General features: G+C 31.8%; 2 protein-coding genes across 12 annotated transcripts in view; both read left to right on the top strand.

Annotated features, from left to right (window-relative positions):
* LOC143241080 (uncharacterized) overlaps window positions 1-13755 on the top strand; it is a 62743-nt gene extending 48988 nt beyond the window's left edge. For all 6 annotated transcript variants that reach the window (XM_076484596.1, XM_076484598.1, XM_076484594.1 and 3 more), the window contains 5 exons: window positions 4629-4730; window positions 5106-5234; window positions 7353-7448; window positions 11433-11552; window positions 12993-13755. In XM_076484596.1, the coding sequence (XP_076340711.1) occupies window positions 4629-4730; window positions 5106-5234; window positions 7353-7448; window positions 11433-11552; window positions 12993-13450 (905 nt within the window). In that variant the 3' untranslated portion in view covers window positions 13451-13755. The remainder of the gene's footprint in view (window positions 1-4628; window positions 4731-5105; window positions 5235-7352; window positions 7449-11432; window positions 11553-12992) is intronic.
* Window positions 13462-14963, top strand: part of LOC143241079 (von Willebrand factor C and EGF domain-containing protein-like) — a 46207-nt gene continuing 44705 nt past the window's right edge. For all 6 annotated transcript variants that reach the window (XR_013022173.1, XM_076484592.1, XM_076484589.1 and 3 more), the window contains exon 1: window positions 13462-13978. Coding sequence is in view for 5 of the 6 variants with exons in the window: in XM_076484592.1 (XP_076340707.1) it covers window positions 13462-13978 (517 nt within the window). In the remaining variant the exon portion in view is untranslated. The remainder of the gene's footprint in view (window positions 13979-14963) is intronic.

Genomic DNA, 14963 nt, shown 5'->3' with positions numbered 1-14963 from the left:
AATTGTAAAGTTGACTATTTTATACATTTTTTTACATCAAATTTTAGTTAGTGGCATAAATGAGAGTTTTGTAAATTTATTTGCTTGCTCAGAAAAATTCATTTGAAAATCTGAATTATGCCAAGGGTAGTGAGAAACTCATATAATGATGTTAATACAGAAAAAATTGAAAAACGTGTATGCTATGTGAAAACATTGTATTATGGTTACATCCTTAATGACACATAAAGGAAAAATATTAAATAGTTCTGTACTGTGTATATAAAATTACATTCTTCTATAAAATTAAAGATTATTCATACATTTTGTAATCCAGCACATTAAATTAGTTTAATAAAAAATACCTTTTAATAGGTAGTTTTCTTTTAGGTTTTACCTAAAATTTTACAATTTTTCAATTAACTTTGCACACACAAAATAAATTTTTAGATGATTGTGAAAATATTTTTACTTATTCTCAAATTTTATACAACAATTTCATGAGTAAGCATATTTTTAAAGACTTTGGAATAAAATTATTCAAGCTTGTGCTAACAAATTCTAATCTTGAGAGACTAAAACTACAGATATAACTACATTTTTAACATTTCTAATTTTGTCTTCAAAGTTTATGACAGTTATATGGCTCAGAAACTTTAATTTTTTTTACCATAAATTGTATTATGTAAAAATTTACAGTTTATTGCATTTTTCCTTCTCTGATTACTTATTGCACTAGCTGTGTACAGTAAAATTCTTGAAATTGAAATTAAGTAACAGTAGTTATTTATTCCTTTTTACTAATATCAAGTTACAAGTAATAAAATGTTAAAGCAATTCCATAAAAATATCTCATGTTTCTAAGACATACAAGTTGCTGACACAATATCTATTTCATAATCTCCATGGCTTCTACTACATTGCCTTTGACAAAATTTAATTTTGAAAATTCTCCACCAACTTCAATGCACACTCTGTGTAGGTACTGTTTATAAATATCCAATTCAGATAATGTAATCACTTTTCTTAATAAAATGTTTAGCATGGGTTTCTATACAGGAGTGTTGGTATTATTAAAATTTTGAGTTGCAACTTTATACATTTCTTAAGACAGTTGGTATTAACACTTTTACTAAAATAAAGCAGAGAACAATGTTTAAACTTTCTTAGGTCATCTTCAGGTTAACAAAGATAGAGCTTTCAATTGACCATTGTTGGGCACACGTTTTAGGAATGAGAGTATAAACAGGTATGAGATTGTAGGTGGCATTTCAGGTGTTAGTTTATTAATTAGTATAGGTATAAAGGTGTTCCTTTATATTGGTTTCATTTTGTTTTTAGTTGTTGTGTGAGTAGGGCTTTTTTGATTTTGCATTTGTTTATATTTGTTTCTTTACTTGTATCTGGGTGATTTCTACAGTTATGTTGTGTTTATTTGATTTCCAGTGTTCAAAAACGTGTGAAGGTGTTTTTTATGTTCTTTGAATCTGGTTTCCATTTCTCTGCTTGTTTCTCTGGTATAGAAGTCATGGCAGTTATCACATTGTATTTCATAAATAATGTTGGTGTGGTGTTTGTCAGTGTAGTTTTTACATAATATGGTCTATAGTTTACCTGGTTTTTGAATAAATTTGATGTGTACTGGAATGTTGTGTTTTGTTATAAGTGTTTTCCAAATGTTGGTTATTTTTCACTGATGTTGGAAATATATGGTATGCAGCAGAATAAGGTTTTTGTAGTTTGTTGTATCTGGGGATTTATTATTGTTTGTTGTTGATTGTGTTGCTGATTTAGGTGTGTGCATATAATTTTTTCAAAAGTTTTCAGTGGAAATATACTGATGTTGAAGTTTTGTTTTATTTTGTTGATTTCATCATTATTTTATTGGGAGAGCATAGTTTTATGGCTTTGTTTAGTTGGTTTCTTAATATGTTGAGTTTTTGTTTTGTTTCATATGCTGAGTCCCATGAAATATATAGTTCAGTATGGGTGATTTTTCTATGGAATTTTGTTTTGAATTGTGTATTGGTTCTTGTGATCTTGAGGTTGGTAAATGCTATTTAATTAGTTTTTTCCTGTTCACAGGTGAACTTAATGGTGGGGTGTATAAAATAAACATGGTTTAAAAAACTAAGTGCATGTTCTGTAGATGTGAATCTAGCAGTTGTATCATCAACATACCTGTACCAGTCTAGTGGTGAGTGCAAGGCTGAATTGATTGCTTGTGATTCAATCTGTGTCATAAAAATGTTGGCTAGAACTGGTGGCATGGGATTCCCTATACATAGGACATTTATTTGTTTGTAGTTTTAGTCATTGAATTTGGTGTTAGTGAATTCTATAATGGTTGCTAGGGGTGTGTATCAATGGGTTGGAGTCTTGGATATATGTTCTAAAGCTACTTTGCAGGCTTCAATGGTTGAGACTCCTGTGAAGAAGGAGATTACCTCAAAACTGGTCATTAAGACTTTATGATTTAGTTGATTAAGAATATATTTAAAGTTAAAAGAGTTTTTGCGAAAGGATCTAGCTAATGTTACATATTGAGAAAATGCCCACGCAATATCTTTACCAAGGTTGTAGTTAAATGATTCATAGGATAGCATTATGGGTTGTAGTGGACAATTGGGTTTGTGAGGTTTGGAGATACTGTATGGTTGTGGTGTGCATGAGTCGGTCCTGCATATATAAGATTAAAGGTTTTCTGATATTGTGCTGTTTTTTTTCATTCATAGTAATATTTTGTGTTATTGGTTTTCATGTGTTTTTGTTGGATTTGTGTGTATTAGTTTAAATTTGTTTGTATCTGATAAGATGTTCATTTTTTTGAATGCATTCATTTGTGCTGTATTTTAGTAAAAGTGTTAATACCCATACCATATATCTTGAGATACATTTTTACTTCAAGTGGGTTTCTCTTTATCACAAACTTTAGACATTGTTTGATTTGTACAGTTATATTTTTATTTATATTCATTAATTGATTAAAAAAATTTCGTGCAAAAATTCCCAAGTTAATGTTTCCACTACGGAGGCTAACTATACCTCACCTGTTCCACCTCTTTTATCTGGCATTCATAAACAGCCAGAGAAGGGGTCACTATCAGTCAAGGTAGTCAAGGGGTACTAGAAATTGATTGTTTATTCATTGGGATCCTTTGGTTTCCCATTACTTTAAAGAGGTGACTTCACATATTGATTCACGTTGCCTACAATAGATAATTGTTACAGGAGAGAAATCTTCTGAGTCACATATCACCAGATCTATCATAGTTCTATGCCATTAACTGCCTAGTTGAATTGCCATCTGGAAGATATTTTGCAGGCTGTAGCTATTTTGATCACATATACTGGATTTTAACTGGGGGGTAAGTAACTTTCTTAATTTTTAGTGTCCCTTTACTTTTTCTCGGATCCCACTCTATGACGAGTGTTGCCCAAGAATGTATGGTTTATCATTCCATATCTACAGTAGTAACCATTTTCACTATATTTGCTACATGTTGCAACAGGCTCTGCAGAAATGAGATGTTCTATAAGACCATCTAGGCACCCACTGGAGGGTATTTTTATGGACTATCATGAATGAAACTGAAGGAGATCCTACCTATTCTTGCTGATTCTTGATTCACCTATTGCACTGTTTCCTGAGTGTTGTTTCTCAGGACTTCTCAATTCACATTACTCCCCCACCCACCCCAGTAAAACACACACACACACAGTCTCTATTAGCAGAGCTATGGAATCCTTACTACACCCAGTTTCCAATCACTGGAGTGGTGGATAGAAGTTTGTTTTTTTCTCTGGAGTGTCAAGGTGTGTTGGTGCACTATTGGATGAAAGGTTATAGTTAAATTCCTCCCTGTCCAGGTCCCTGAATGCTTTTCTTGATGAAACAGACAATGCTTTGTTCAACATAATATAATACATCATTTAACAGATTAAAATTTAGCTTTCTATTGGTTATACAAAATATAGTGCAAAATGTAATAGAAATTATTGGCAATTTGCAAAAGAAAGAGTGTGACAAGTGGGTATGATTTAAACAAGTAAGATTGAAGGCTGTTAAAATTATGATTTATAATATCTTTGTAATTTGCAATATCTAAATAACTCACATAAAATTGTGTATCTCAGAGGGGTGATAAATAAATGAAGAAAGAAGAAAGACCTAGAGAGCAGATGTCACAATTCTCATATTACAGGAGTTTGAGAATTTTGTTTACATATTTCCCTGTAAATTTAAGAACTTAAAACTTCTAAATATTAAAATTTTATTTATTAAATCCATTTTGATGTCAATTTTATTCATCTACATTGTAGTAGTAGTAGTTTAATTAAATTTTGAATGTAACTCTGTAAAGGTTGTGACATGCACATTTTACCCATCTTTTCCAATAGGGTTAATAATTAGCTTTTTATGTTATGTGTATACATGTTTGTAAATTTAATAGATAGATTTACTGTTTGCATTATAATTAAGATTTTGTTAAATTCAAATCATATTTAACCTTTCCATGCACTAAACTACTGTGATGTTTGTTGTAGTTGTTTAGTTGTTCATTAAGACTTGGGCATTAAGTTACAATGGTTGTTATAGCACATGATGTATCCATTAACTTTTATAAATTTCATCTGTACATCTTTAGTTGGCCAAAACTGTTGTAGAGGCCATTGTTCAAAAGGAGCACAATGTGTTGACGATGAATGTGTTTGCCCTTTAGGATTCACAGGATTTGCATGTGACCATGGTAGGTTTTGAAATTTTGTTAATGGTTTCCTTCTGTATGTTTTCAGTAAAGATGGAAAATTAGTGGAATTTCTAGTTGTTTGATCATTGAATTCATTAATTGTTTGCATTCGATTAAAAAATTGTTCTCACATGAGAATAATATTTTGATTTTTATAAAAAATGTTTCTTAACTACCCTTTGTTTAATATGATATTATTTTTGTACAACTGTTTAAGGTTAAGTTACTTTTGTTAATCTAGAATTGTTTTATATGAAGTTATATCTATGAAATGTGCAACAATCTGAAAATATGATTATGTAATAATGTATATAAAAATACTGTTGTCCAGGGAAAATGTTTTCTAGTGACTAATTATTTCTTTTTTGTTTCTAGATATAGATGAATGTTACACTCTTGGTTTCTCAGAAAAATGCCAGTTCTTCTGTGAGAATACATTTGGAAGTTTTAAATGCTTTTGTCCAAGTGGCTACACTTTAAATTCTGATTTTCGAACTTGTCAGAGTAAGTTTGTTTTTAAGTGGTTTTATATGAATAACTAAACTTTAAATACTAATACTCATTCCTGCTATAGTAACCTGGATTTTTTACTGAAAAGACCACTAGTTCTGTGGTATTTAAGTACACTGATTTTTAAGAGAAATTATAAATATCCACAGTACACAGCAGATTTTAGGATATATTAAGTTGAGAATAATTTAGACACAAACAGCAAAGAGAAGCAAATACAAGTGAATGAATATAAATACAAAATCTTTATTCTTAAACAATATTTGAGTAAATGTGTTTCATTTTAACTGGCCAGCTTTAAAGTTTAAAATAAATAACATTTGGCTTCTGGAACAGGAGGAACCATGTCTATACAAGAAATGGATAAAAATGAGAATAATTTTATGTTGTACTATTGACTAATAGCATGTTAATATCCACCATTCAATGTTACCTATTCAGTACATCACTGTCACTGTATATTCAATTCCCAAATTATAGTTTTACAAACCTTTGTAACACCATTAGAAATTAGCTTAACCATACTTCAGGAGGAGCATGATAAAGAAACTTACTGAACAATCATTTTGGTTTTCTTCTCAATCTAAGGTAGAGAACTAATGCAAATTTATAACTTTTCACATCCTTTCATATAAAAGTATTGGTAATAAAATAAGAACAGTTGTTATCTTTTGCAGTGTAGGATATGTACTAACTTATACTGAAAGAAATGTGCTCGTACTGCCAATAAATTTTCCAACTCAGCAGTCTTGGAGGCTAGTGTTTTTATCATGATGACAACAGCTCTAGAACTAACAGTTCACACCTTCAGAGAAAGTATTCTTCTATCTAAAACAAAATTTACTAATCTGTTTGGCTGAAAGGATGAGAAGGTACTACATTTGAATGTTTTCCCTTCAACATTATAAATGTTATCTGCCAAAGAATAGGCCAGTTGTAGTACTTTTGTTGAATAGAACAAATTACACAATGGTTTTGATGTACATATGCAGAAAATGCAATTTTTAATAGGAATTAATGAGGTGAACAAGAATATGGCTTCAACAGGCATTTAATGCTTAATGATAGGTCTGTGCTCAAAAAATTACCAACTGGGCAAAGAACCTATTCAGAACAGTGCTATTTTAGATCTGTTGTTCACTTCTAATAAAGAAATGGTTAAAAGGGTGGAAATTAAGGGAAAATCTTGAAGTGATCATTGCTGTATTAGATTTGATGATTTGTTGCCTATGTAGACCAGGTCCAACAGAAATTTAGGACATCAAGAAGGATCTTTGTAAAAAGGTTGGCTAGAAATGTAAAAGGTAGTAGGGATTTTTAAAAATACATTAAGGATAAACAAAATGTTAGGATGGGAGGTGGGGTCTCTGAATGATGATAAAGGAAGGCTCATATCTGATGATTATGAGATGTCTTGGTTATTAAATTTTGCTTTTTCTTCAGTTTTTACTGACAAGATTTAAACAATTGTTCTCATCATGAACAACTGATAGATAGAAAGAAGATATAAGTTATTATAATTTAATGCATGTAATTGATGGAAATAGAATTCTTTATATCTGAGAAGCATTTTAAAGCACCACTTTTTAATGAGTACAATTTTAACAAATCATTTAATATTTTTTACTTACAGATTATTTAAAAAAAAAAGGTTGAGTACTATTGAAATATTTAGCCTTATGGGTGGATAAGTTCTGAGCTCATTAAGAACTGGACAGAAATTTTTTGTAGGATGAATTTGATCAAAATGTTTACTGTAGAAAGATGGTAATGGATATGGATAGGTTTTTTGATGAAGTAACACAAAAGGAAGAAAACCAGAGTTGTGTAAGAAACGTTCTTGCTGTATACAACCTATAAATCTCTTTGCTATAAAATACACTTGTATTAGTTTTATTTGTAACCTTTCCTCATATGCACTGTTTAATTATTAATTTTATATGGTTACAGCTTCAGTGAATTTTTCAGATAATGATCAGATATCTGAATGTTATTAATAAAAGGAAAACAATTTATTACAACAAAGGTACTATGTCATAGTGACTTAAAGAACATTCTATTATTACAAATTATTAGATTATTATAATATACAGTTTTGTTTTTTTTCATCAGAAATTCAGTGTCTACCTGATTGTCTGAATGGAGGAACTTGTTTAAATGGAAGTTGCATTTGCCCTCCAGGATATACAGGGAACTCATGTGATTTAGGTTAGTGAGAAAATAAAATTTAGATTTGATACTTCTCATTAGTAGTTGCTTGTAGACTTTTCAATGAACTTGAATAAATTTTTCTATTTAGACCACAACTGAGAATATTGTAGAACGTATTTTAATAACAATTGTGTGAAACAGGATGAATTGGCTGGTCCACTTGGGCTAGGGTCAATCGAGTACCAATGTTGGACATTCTCAGTGGGTATCAAGGATGTTGTGTCTGATGCTGGTGTTTGGGTATAGTGCTCAAAAAACCCTGGCATTGCTGCAGTGTCTGTGTTTGACATTGTAGTGCATCCTTTTGTAGGGCTTCATGGTGGGGTGGGGTCAGTGGGCACTGAAATATTCTTTCTTTATTATGGATCCTCCAACTCAAAAATAAAATAAAAAACAGGCCATAGGTAAATGACAACACCTTGAAGATTCTGAATGGCAATCTTTAACTTCTTCAACGTCTTTACCTCATTTTCTGATGATACATTCTTTCTCAGACAAATTGTTTGAGCAAATGTCTCCCTTTTTTATTCAGAAGGGACTAGAGGAGCTTGCAGGTTCTCCTAAATCAGTCAAAAAACTGCATTCTGGGACATCTTGGTGGAAACATCCACTCCAAAACACAATGAACTTTTTTTGCCTTCAAAAGCCATTGAGGAGTTATTGTTGAGAGGGATTTGAAGAACATCCTTAAGTCAAAGATCCATGCTGGTTTCTCCACCCAAAGAGATTTTGCAGTGATGCATATTTCCACTTGCAAAGATGGTGGAATTATGCTACCAACCAATGTCCTAATTTTGATGTTTACACCATCTCCACCTGTCACCATCAAGGCATGTTATCTAATATTTAATGTGGCTGAAAACAGAAGGACTCTTTGCCCATTTCTCCTTTACATAAGTAAATATGGCCACTTTGATACAGTACAACTGTCAAGACTTGCATTCTAATTTGGATGACATCAAAGCGCTTATTGATTCTTACCATCCTGTGTATCTTTCCTTACAAGAAACATTTTTGAAACCTGCCGATACAGTTTTCTTTGTACAGAAATGACAAGTTGTGTGATGGATGTGTGCATGGGGGGTGGCACTATTGGTCGAGCAGCACGTGCCTGCTCTGTCTTTGTCACTCGATACACCCTTGGAGTCCATAACCATCTGTTTTTCGTTGGGTTGTACCATCACTGTTTGTTCTCTCTAACTGTTTCCTGAAGATACCTATGATTAATCAGACCTTGATGCTTATCTCTTTGAACAGTTGACATCTCCCTTTTTAATCCTGGGGGACTTTAATGGACATACTTCCCTCTGGGGTGGTGCTGATATTGATTGGAGGAGTCATTCTGTAGTGTATAATCTTTATCTGTTCAATGCTGGTTCTTATACCTGTTTTCATGTACCTAGTCAATCTTTTACTGCTATTGATCTCTCTATTTTCTCTCCTTCATTTTTCTCTCATTTCTGTGTCCCCTGCTGGTACACCAGTAAGCCTACAGATTTAAATTGCTAAAATCAGAGGTTCAATTCCCTTTGTTGAACAGAGCATATAGCCCCATGTGGCTTTGCTATAAGAAAACATACACACACTCATTTCTGTTAAGGGATTTACAGTGATCATTTTCCTGTCATTTTAAGAGACTTTGGCCATGGTCGATGCCACCTGAAGCGTGTGCTATGGTGAAAGCTGGACCAGGCCAACTGGCCTTCTTTCACTGCTGTCATAGAACTTGATTTTGCTGTCATCCATAAATCATTGATGATGACTGTGTGACAGCAGTAACTGACTGTATTTGTTCAAGCAGCTTCTCAATCTACTCCTAAAACCTCAACATATTTTCCTTGGTATCCTTGTCCATGGTGAAATTAAGCCTGCCACATGGCACAGAAGGCTCTAAAATTGGCCTGGGATACCTTTTATAGGTGTCCCATACTTTCAAACCATGTCACTTTCCAGAGGGCTTATGCACATGCTCAGAGGGTAAGATGCCAAAGCCAGAAGAAATCTTGAATTAAGTTCACAACTAGCATCTCTTCAACCACCAATTCCAAAGTCACATGAGATAAGATTCAGAAAGTCAGTGGGCAGTAAACTTCCATCCCCCTTTCAATCTTGCTTTCTGATGCACAGAGTATTACTTATACTTTTGGCAAAAGCTTTTATTATGCATCTTGCACTTCTGCTATTTGATAACAATCATTTACTGAAGTGGACCACAGCAAATGAATTTTACCTTTTCTCTCTCTAAAACTGTTTGCACACACTTTTGCAGCCATTGGGATATTCACCATGATCCCAAGCTCCGTGCTGGTGAAGTTGTGCTTCCTGTAATCGCCGAGGCAAAGTTCTTGGGACTAATCTTTGACTGTAAGCTAACCTTTATGAAGTAGCTACTTGTCAAGTGTACAAGGGCACTGAGCAAAATTGGACTATGGATCTATGGCTTTGCCAAGGCCTCAGACTTAAAGATGTTGGTTTCTGTTCACCATCAGGGACTTCAGCTCTGCACAGGGGCTTTCTGTGACTTCTCCAGTCTAGAGTTTGTACACTGAGTGTCATGAAATTTCTCTACACCTGTGCTGTTTGGAACTGTATTTACTGTACACTTCAAAACTTCTATCCTTACCACAATATCCCATCTGAAGTTGTGTTTTCCTTCCTCAGTTGACCATGCTTTTCAGAATAGATGGTCTGCCAGTGTTTCTTTTAGTTGTCACATCCAAATGCAGTAGGCTGAATTGGGTCTGTTCTTGGATGACTTTGCTGTATCCATTGGTCAGCCCATCCCTCCATAGCATATTACCATTTCCAAAAGTGACCTTTCTTTAAATCATCTGAAGAAGACAAATACTCCTGATTGTAAGTACCATCTTTTATTTGCTGAACATTTTTGAACCATCCTTCCATTTCCATTTATATGGATGGTTGGAAGTCCAGTGGCCCTGTGGGTTCTGCCATGTTTTGTTGTGGTTTGGTGGTTGCACAAAGGATCCCCTTTACAGTTTCTTTATGTATGCCATTTCTCTTCCCCTGGATCATGTAGAAGTTTTGCAGTACATGAACTGTACTACTTATACCAACTTGCTTAGCTCTCTACTGGTCCTGGAATTATTTCGCGATATTTCTCACCCTATTCTCATTGATATTTTATATCAACTAGCCCATTTCTCTTTATCATCTACTTCTATCCAGTTTTTCTGGATACCAGGCATGTTGGTATTCATGAAAACAAGCTTGCTGAAACTACAGTTAAGTCTGTCTGCTCTGGTGCTATCACTGTCATGCCTATTCCATGCATGGACTAGAGCCCTGTATTGAAAGCTTGCCTCTGTGCCAGTTGGTAGTCAATTTGGAGTGAGACACTTGATAAGCTTTTCCAGATAAAATCTTCTACTTAACTTTGGCCATCTTGCTTCTGACACTGTCCATCTCATTTGGGTTTTTAAGGGTCATTTGTCTTTTTAATTTTATTCAAGTTTTTAATTTGAATATTGGACTTTGTTTTGTTTTAACATGATTCCTTTTTACATATTTTAATAATTTTACTTTTATTTTTAATTTTTTACTAGTTGTTTGATTCAGATAACCTAGTTACTCTGCACTAATAAATGCCAAACAAGCAACCAGTCTTCAGATACAGTAATTAAAACTTAAGTTACTTTGTTTGTCCTAACTTGTTGTACTTGAAAATATATCACTCATGAAAAGTAGTACAAAACTGATAACAAGCTGGAAATTTTATTAGTAGCATTCTGTGGGTTTCTTCCTACAAATTTTCACAAAACTTACTGTGTTAAAACTAGTGGCATGTGAATAATAAAAAGTTTGTTTTAAGTATCATTTTGAAGTGTGAATGTAAATATAATACATTATTTATAAAATATAAAAAAACATGAAACACCTTTAATTTTTTGTTCTTGAAACATTTAGGTTTGTACTGTTAAAAAAGTATTTTTATGAAATTATTTGTCTCAATTTCTGTAGATGTGAATGAATGTGTTCATGTGCCACCTCCATGTGAGTTCACTTGTAGAAATACATTTGGTGGATATGTCTGCTTATGCCCACCAGGACAAAACAGTCATTCTTCATGCTCATTTGCATGTAAGTATTTTTATGAGATAACAAAGTAATTTTAATTGGTTCCTATTTCATCTTTTCAAAATTGTGCATGTTTACTTTAAGTTTTTATGAGTCAGTATTAAACTTCTCTTTTTGTAATGTGAAGAATTCTATGTTGTAATTTGGTTTTAGTAATACAGACTGTTCTTAATAAACTAGGAAAGTCCTCACTAAAACATGGGTATAAATTTAGTGATTACTTTTTCATAGTTTCCTTTATACATACTAAGGTCTTTTGTGTTAAACAATGACCTTTAAGGGTAAACCTGCTATGTTTTTAACATTGTATTCTTTATAACATCCCTCAGAAGTAATGGAATAAAATTTATTTAAAGATATTTTTGAATTGTAGTAAGTAATAATAGTCTCTTTTTATTATAAATACTAGTCAAGATGGATCTTTATAATTCATAAAGTAATGTAAAATTAAGGTTTTTTATTAATGAAACTTTATAGAATGGATGGCAACTGCCTATTCTGGAGACATAATTGTTGAGGATGACATTTCAAAAGCCTTCTGCCTTTCATCTTCAAGTCTTGAAGACAAAAGGCAGAAGACTTTTAAAACTTCGTCCTCTACACTTGTGTCTCCATAACAGGCAGTTGCCGTCCATTCTACAAAATTTCATTATGAATACTCTGCCTAAACAATCTATCAAAGAAGGTTTTTTTATTATTTTACAGTGTTGCTTTTAGGATGGCTACTTTGTGTATTTACACTATTTTGATTGCCTGCACAGTAGTTCCTACCAAAAAAAATAGAAGTACACATTTTTATTTTTCATGTGTATCCTCCCTTCATAATGTATTATTAGTAACTTCATAATGATAAACCTCAATCATAATCAGAAAATTGAGAAGAGTAATTAGCTCATTTGGATATGCAAAGGAATATAATTGGCTGCATTATAATATGAAATGATCAAAAATGGCAAAAACAAATGAAAAGTTCAGAGATGTTAAAGAAGCAGTTAATTTTCAAAAAAATTTAATCAAAATGAAGCAAAAATAGAAAGAAATAAAGAAAAAGAGAAGATGACTGTAATATAAGTTTTATCAGTGAAGATATTTTCAGTGCATACACAAATGAAACAAACTAATGATTTGTTGTATTATTTCTTCAGAAAAAAAAAGTTACTTGATCATGTTATGCTTTTATAACTCATTCAGTTAATATGTACTTCATTACATGGATGATCCATTTTCTGGAAGTCAGTGGAGGATTTGGCACACTTGTGAAAAATCCTAGAAGCAACACTGTTTATGATTTAAGGAAATATATGAATTTTGAGAAGACCAAACATTAGTTATTTGTTGTAATTTTTTTGTTACATATTAATAAAATCAAAATACACTGAAGCTTAATTCTTATGCATTAGTGCTGAACAAAGACCTATATTAAGTATATATTTTCTTGAAAAGCTTCATCAAATAAAGAACCCAGAAAGCAGCCAAGGAAGATGAAATGTGAAAGTGAAGATTGTAAGAAGATGAGTGTATCTACAGAATTAAACTCCATTAGTTCGACACTTTCAAGTGGTGTAACAGAAAGTGCCATTGGTGGCAATATTTCATTTCAAGATACTTTGACATTAAGTCCTTTCCAAACGAACTTTACTATAATGAGTAGCAAAACATCTTTTACATCTAGCAGTACCTCTACCTTGGAAAATATTTTATTATCAACACCTGTGCCAGCTCATAAATTTAAAATTCCAATTCACCTACATAAAAGCATAACAGACTTTGAAAATGAAGAAGAGAAGCAAGTGAAATTTTTCTTACCCCCAAATTTGACAATTTTAAACAGGATAGGATATGATAATAAAAGTGTGAAACAGTTACAAAATAATTTAACCAAAAGAAGCAACAAACTATAATCATTACTGACATGAAAAATATAATAGCAGAAACAAAACTTATTGGCAAGAAAAAAGGAGATATTCTAGAAATGTTAGTAACAGACAATGAAGAAGAAATACTAAAGCCAAGATTAAATGGTGAAGACAAAAGAACATCAGCTCCAAAGTTAAGCAGCAAGAAAAAAGAAACTCCAGAGACAAAATTAGGTAGCAGGACAGTAAAATCATCAGAAACTAAGCTAAGTAGCAGGAAGAAACAAATGACTAGTAAAAACGAGGAAACACTAAAAAATACATCAACCAGCAAAAAGGAAGAAATAAAATTAAGTAACAGGAAGGAAATAACACCTGAAAAAGAATTAACAATCAAGGAAGAGGAGGTACCAGAAATCCTTTTTAATATAGAAAAGAAACAAACAGTTGAAAAAGTTATCCCCCTAACACAAGAAAACTCAACAAAATCCATGATTATGCAAAAGCTAGACATACCTGCGAGAAAAGAAAAAATACCTAAAATGGATATTTTTATGTTTGAAGGTATAAAAGGTAATAAATCTGTATTTAATCACTGGAATTTTCTTAAAAATGAGTTAAACATTAGAACAGATGTTAATGTTTCGTCACAGAGAACTAGCATGAATTCTTTAGGAAGAACTGGTGATGAACTTAATTTTGTCACTGAGTTAAAAAAAGATTCACACTAATAACCATCAGAACATTTCAAAAAATTATAAAAGAAGGAAGGAGGTGAAAGAATGTATTAGTGAAATTTTTCACCATATTGACAAAAACAAATTGTAAGTTCAAATTTCTTACTGAATAAGAGTAATGTTGATATTTTTCAAAATTGCTTGTTAAGAGAACAAATTTAGCTTAAAATGATTTCATTGTGCAAAAGCAATTAACAAAATTTGTACTAATTCTTTGTTACATGCAGAAGTTACAGTTATTTTAATAGACTTTTTGTAGTTCAACTACTGTTTACTACATTCTGTTTTTCTGTCTGAAACTGAATTTGTTAGCAATGGACTTGATTAATTTTATATTGAAAATTAATATTTAAATCATTCTATCAAAACAAGTCACCATCACAAAAGTTCAATACTTTATAGTAAAAGTTATTGATAGTTGATAGTTTTTTACCAGTATAGAATTTTATAAAGAATTTTTAAGACTGGAATCATAATACTAAATTTTTTAAAAGTGTCTAAATTGTCTAAAAATACCTTTTATCTGATTTAATATGTTGATTTCTTCTATATATTGAAAATGTTGTAATGGGAAAATTTCAAAAGACTGTAAACACATTTGTATATTAATTAGTTAGAATAGAAGAAATTATTACATTTAATCTTGAAATCATTAACTTTGTCACTGTTGAAGTTATCAAAATATGTAATTTGTTTAATTTTTCAATATTTATTGCTTTCTGCTGTTTGCCATTGTTTTTCTGAAAACTGTTGACTACAGATTTTGTAAGTTTGAATTATACGATGTCAAATCATTAAATTAAATCTTAAAACCAGTAAAA

Source organism: Tachypleus tridentatus, chromosome 13 (genome assembly GCF_004210375.1).
Source record: "Tachypleus tridentatus isolate NWPU-2018 chromosome 13, ASM421037v1, whole genome shotgun sequence".
Classification (NCBI taxonomy): Eukaryota; Metazoa; Arthropoda; class Merostomata; order Xiphosura; family Limulidae; genus Tachypleus; species Tachypleus tridentatus.
Note: the sequence above shows the minus strand (reverse complement) of the source record. Positions and strands in the feature narration are given on the sequence as shown.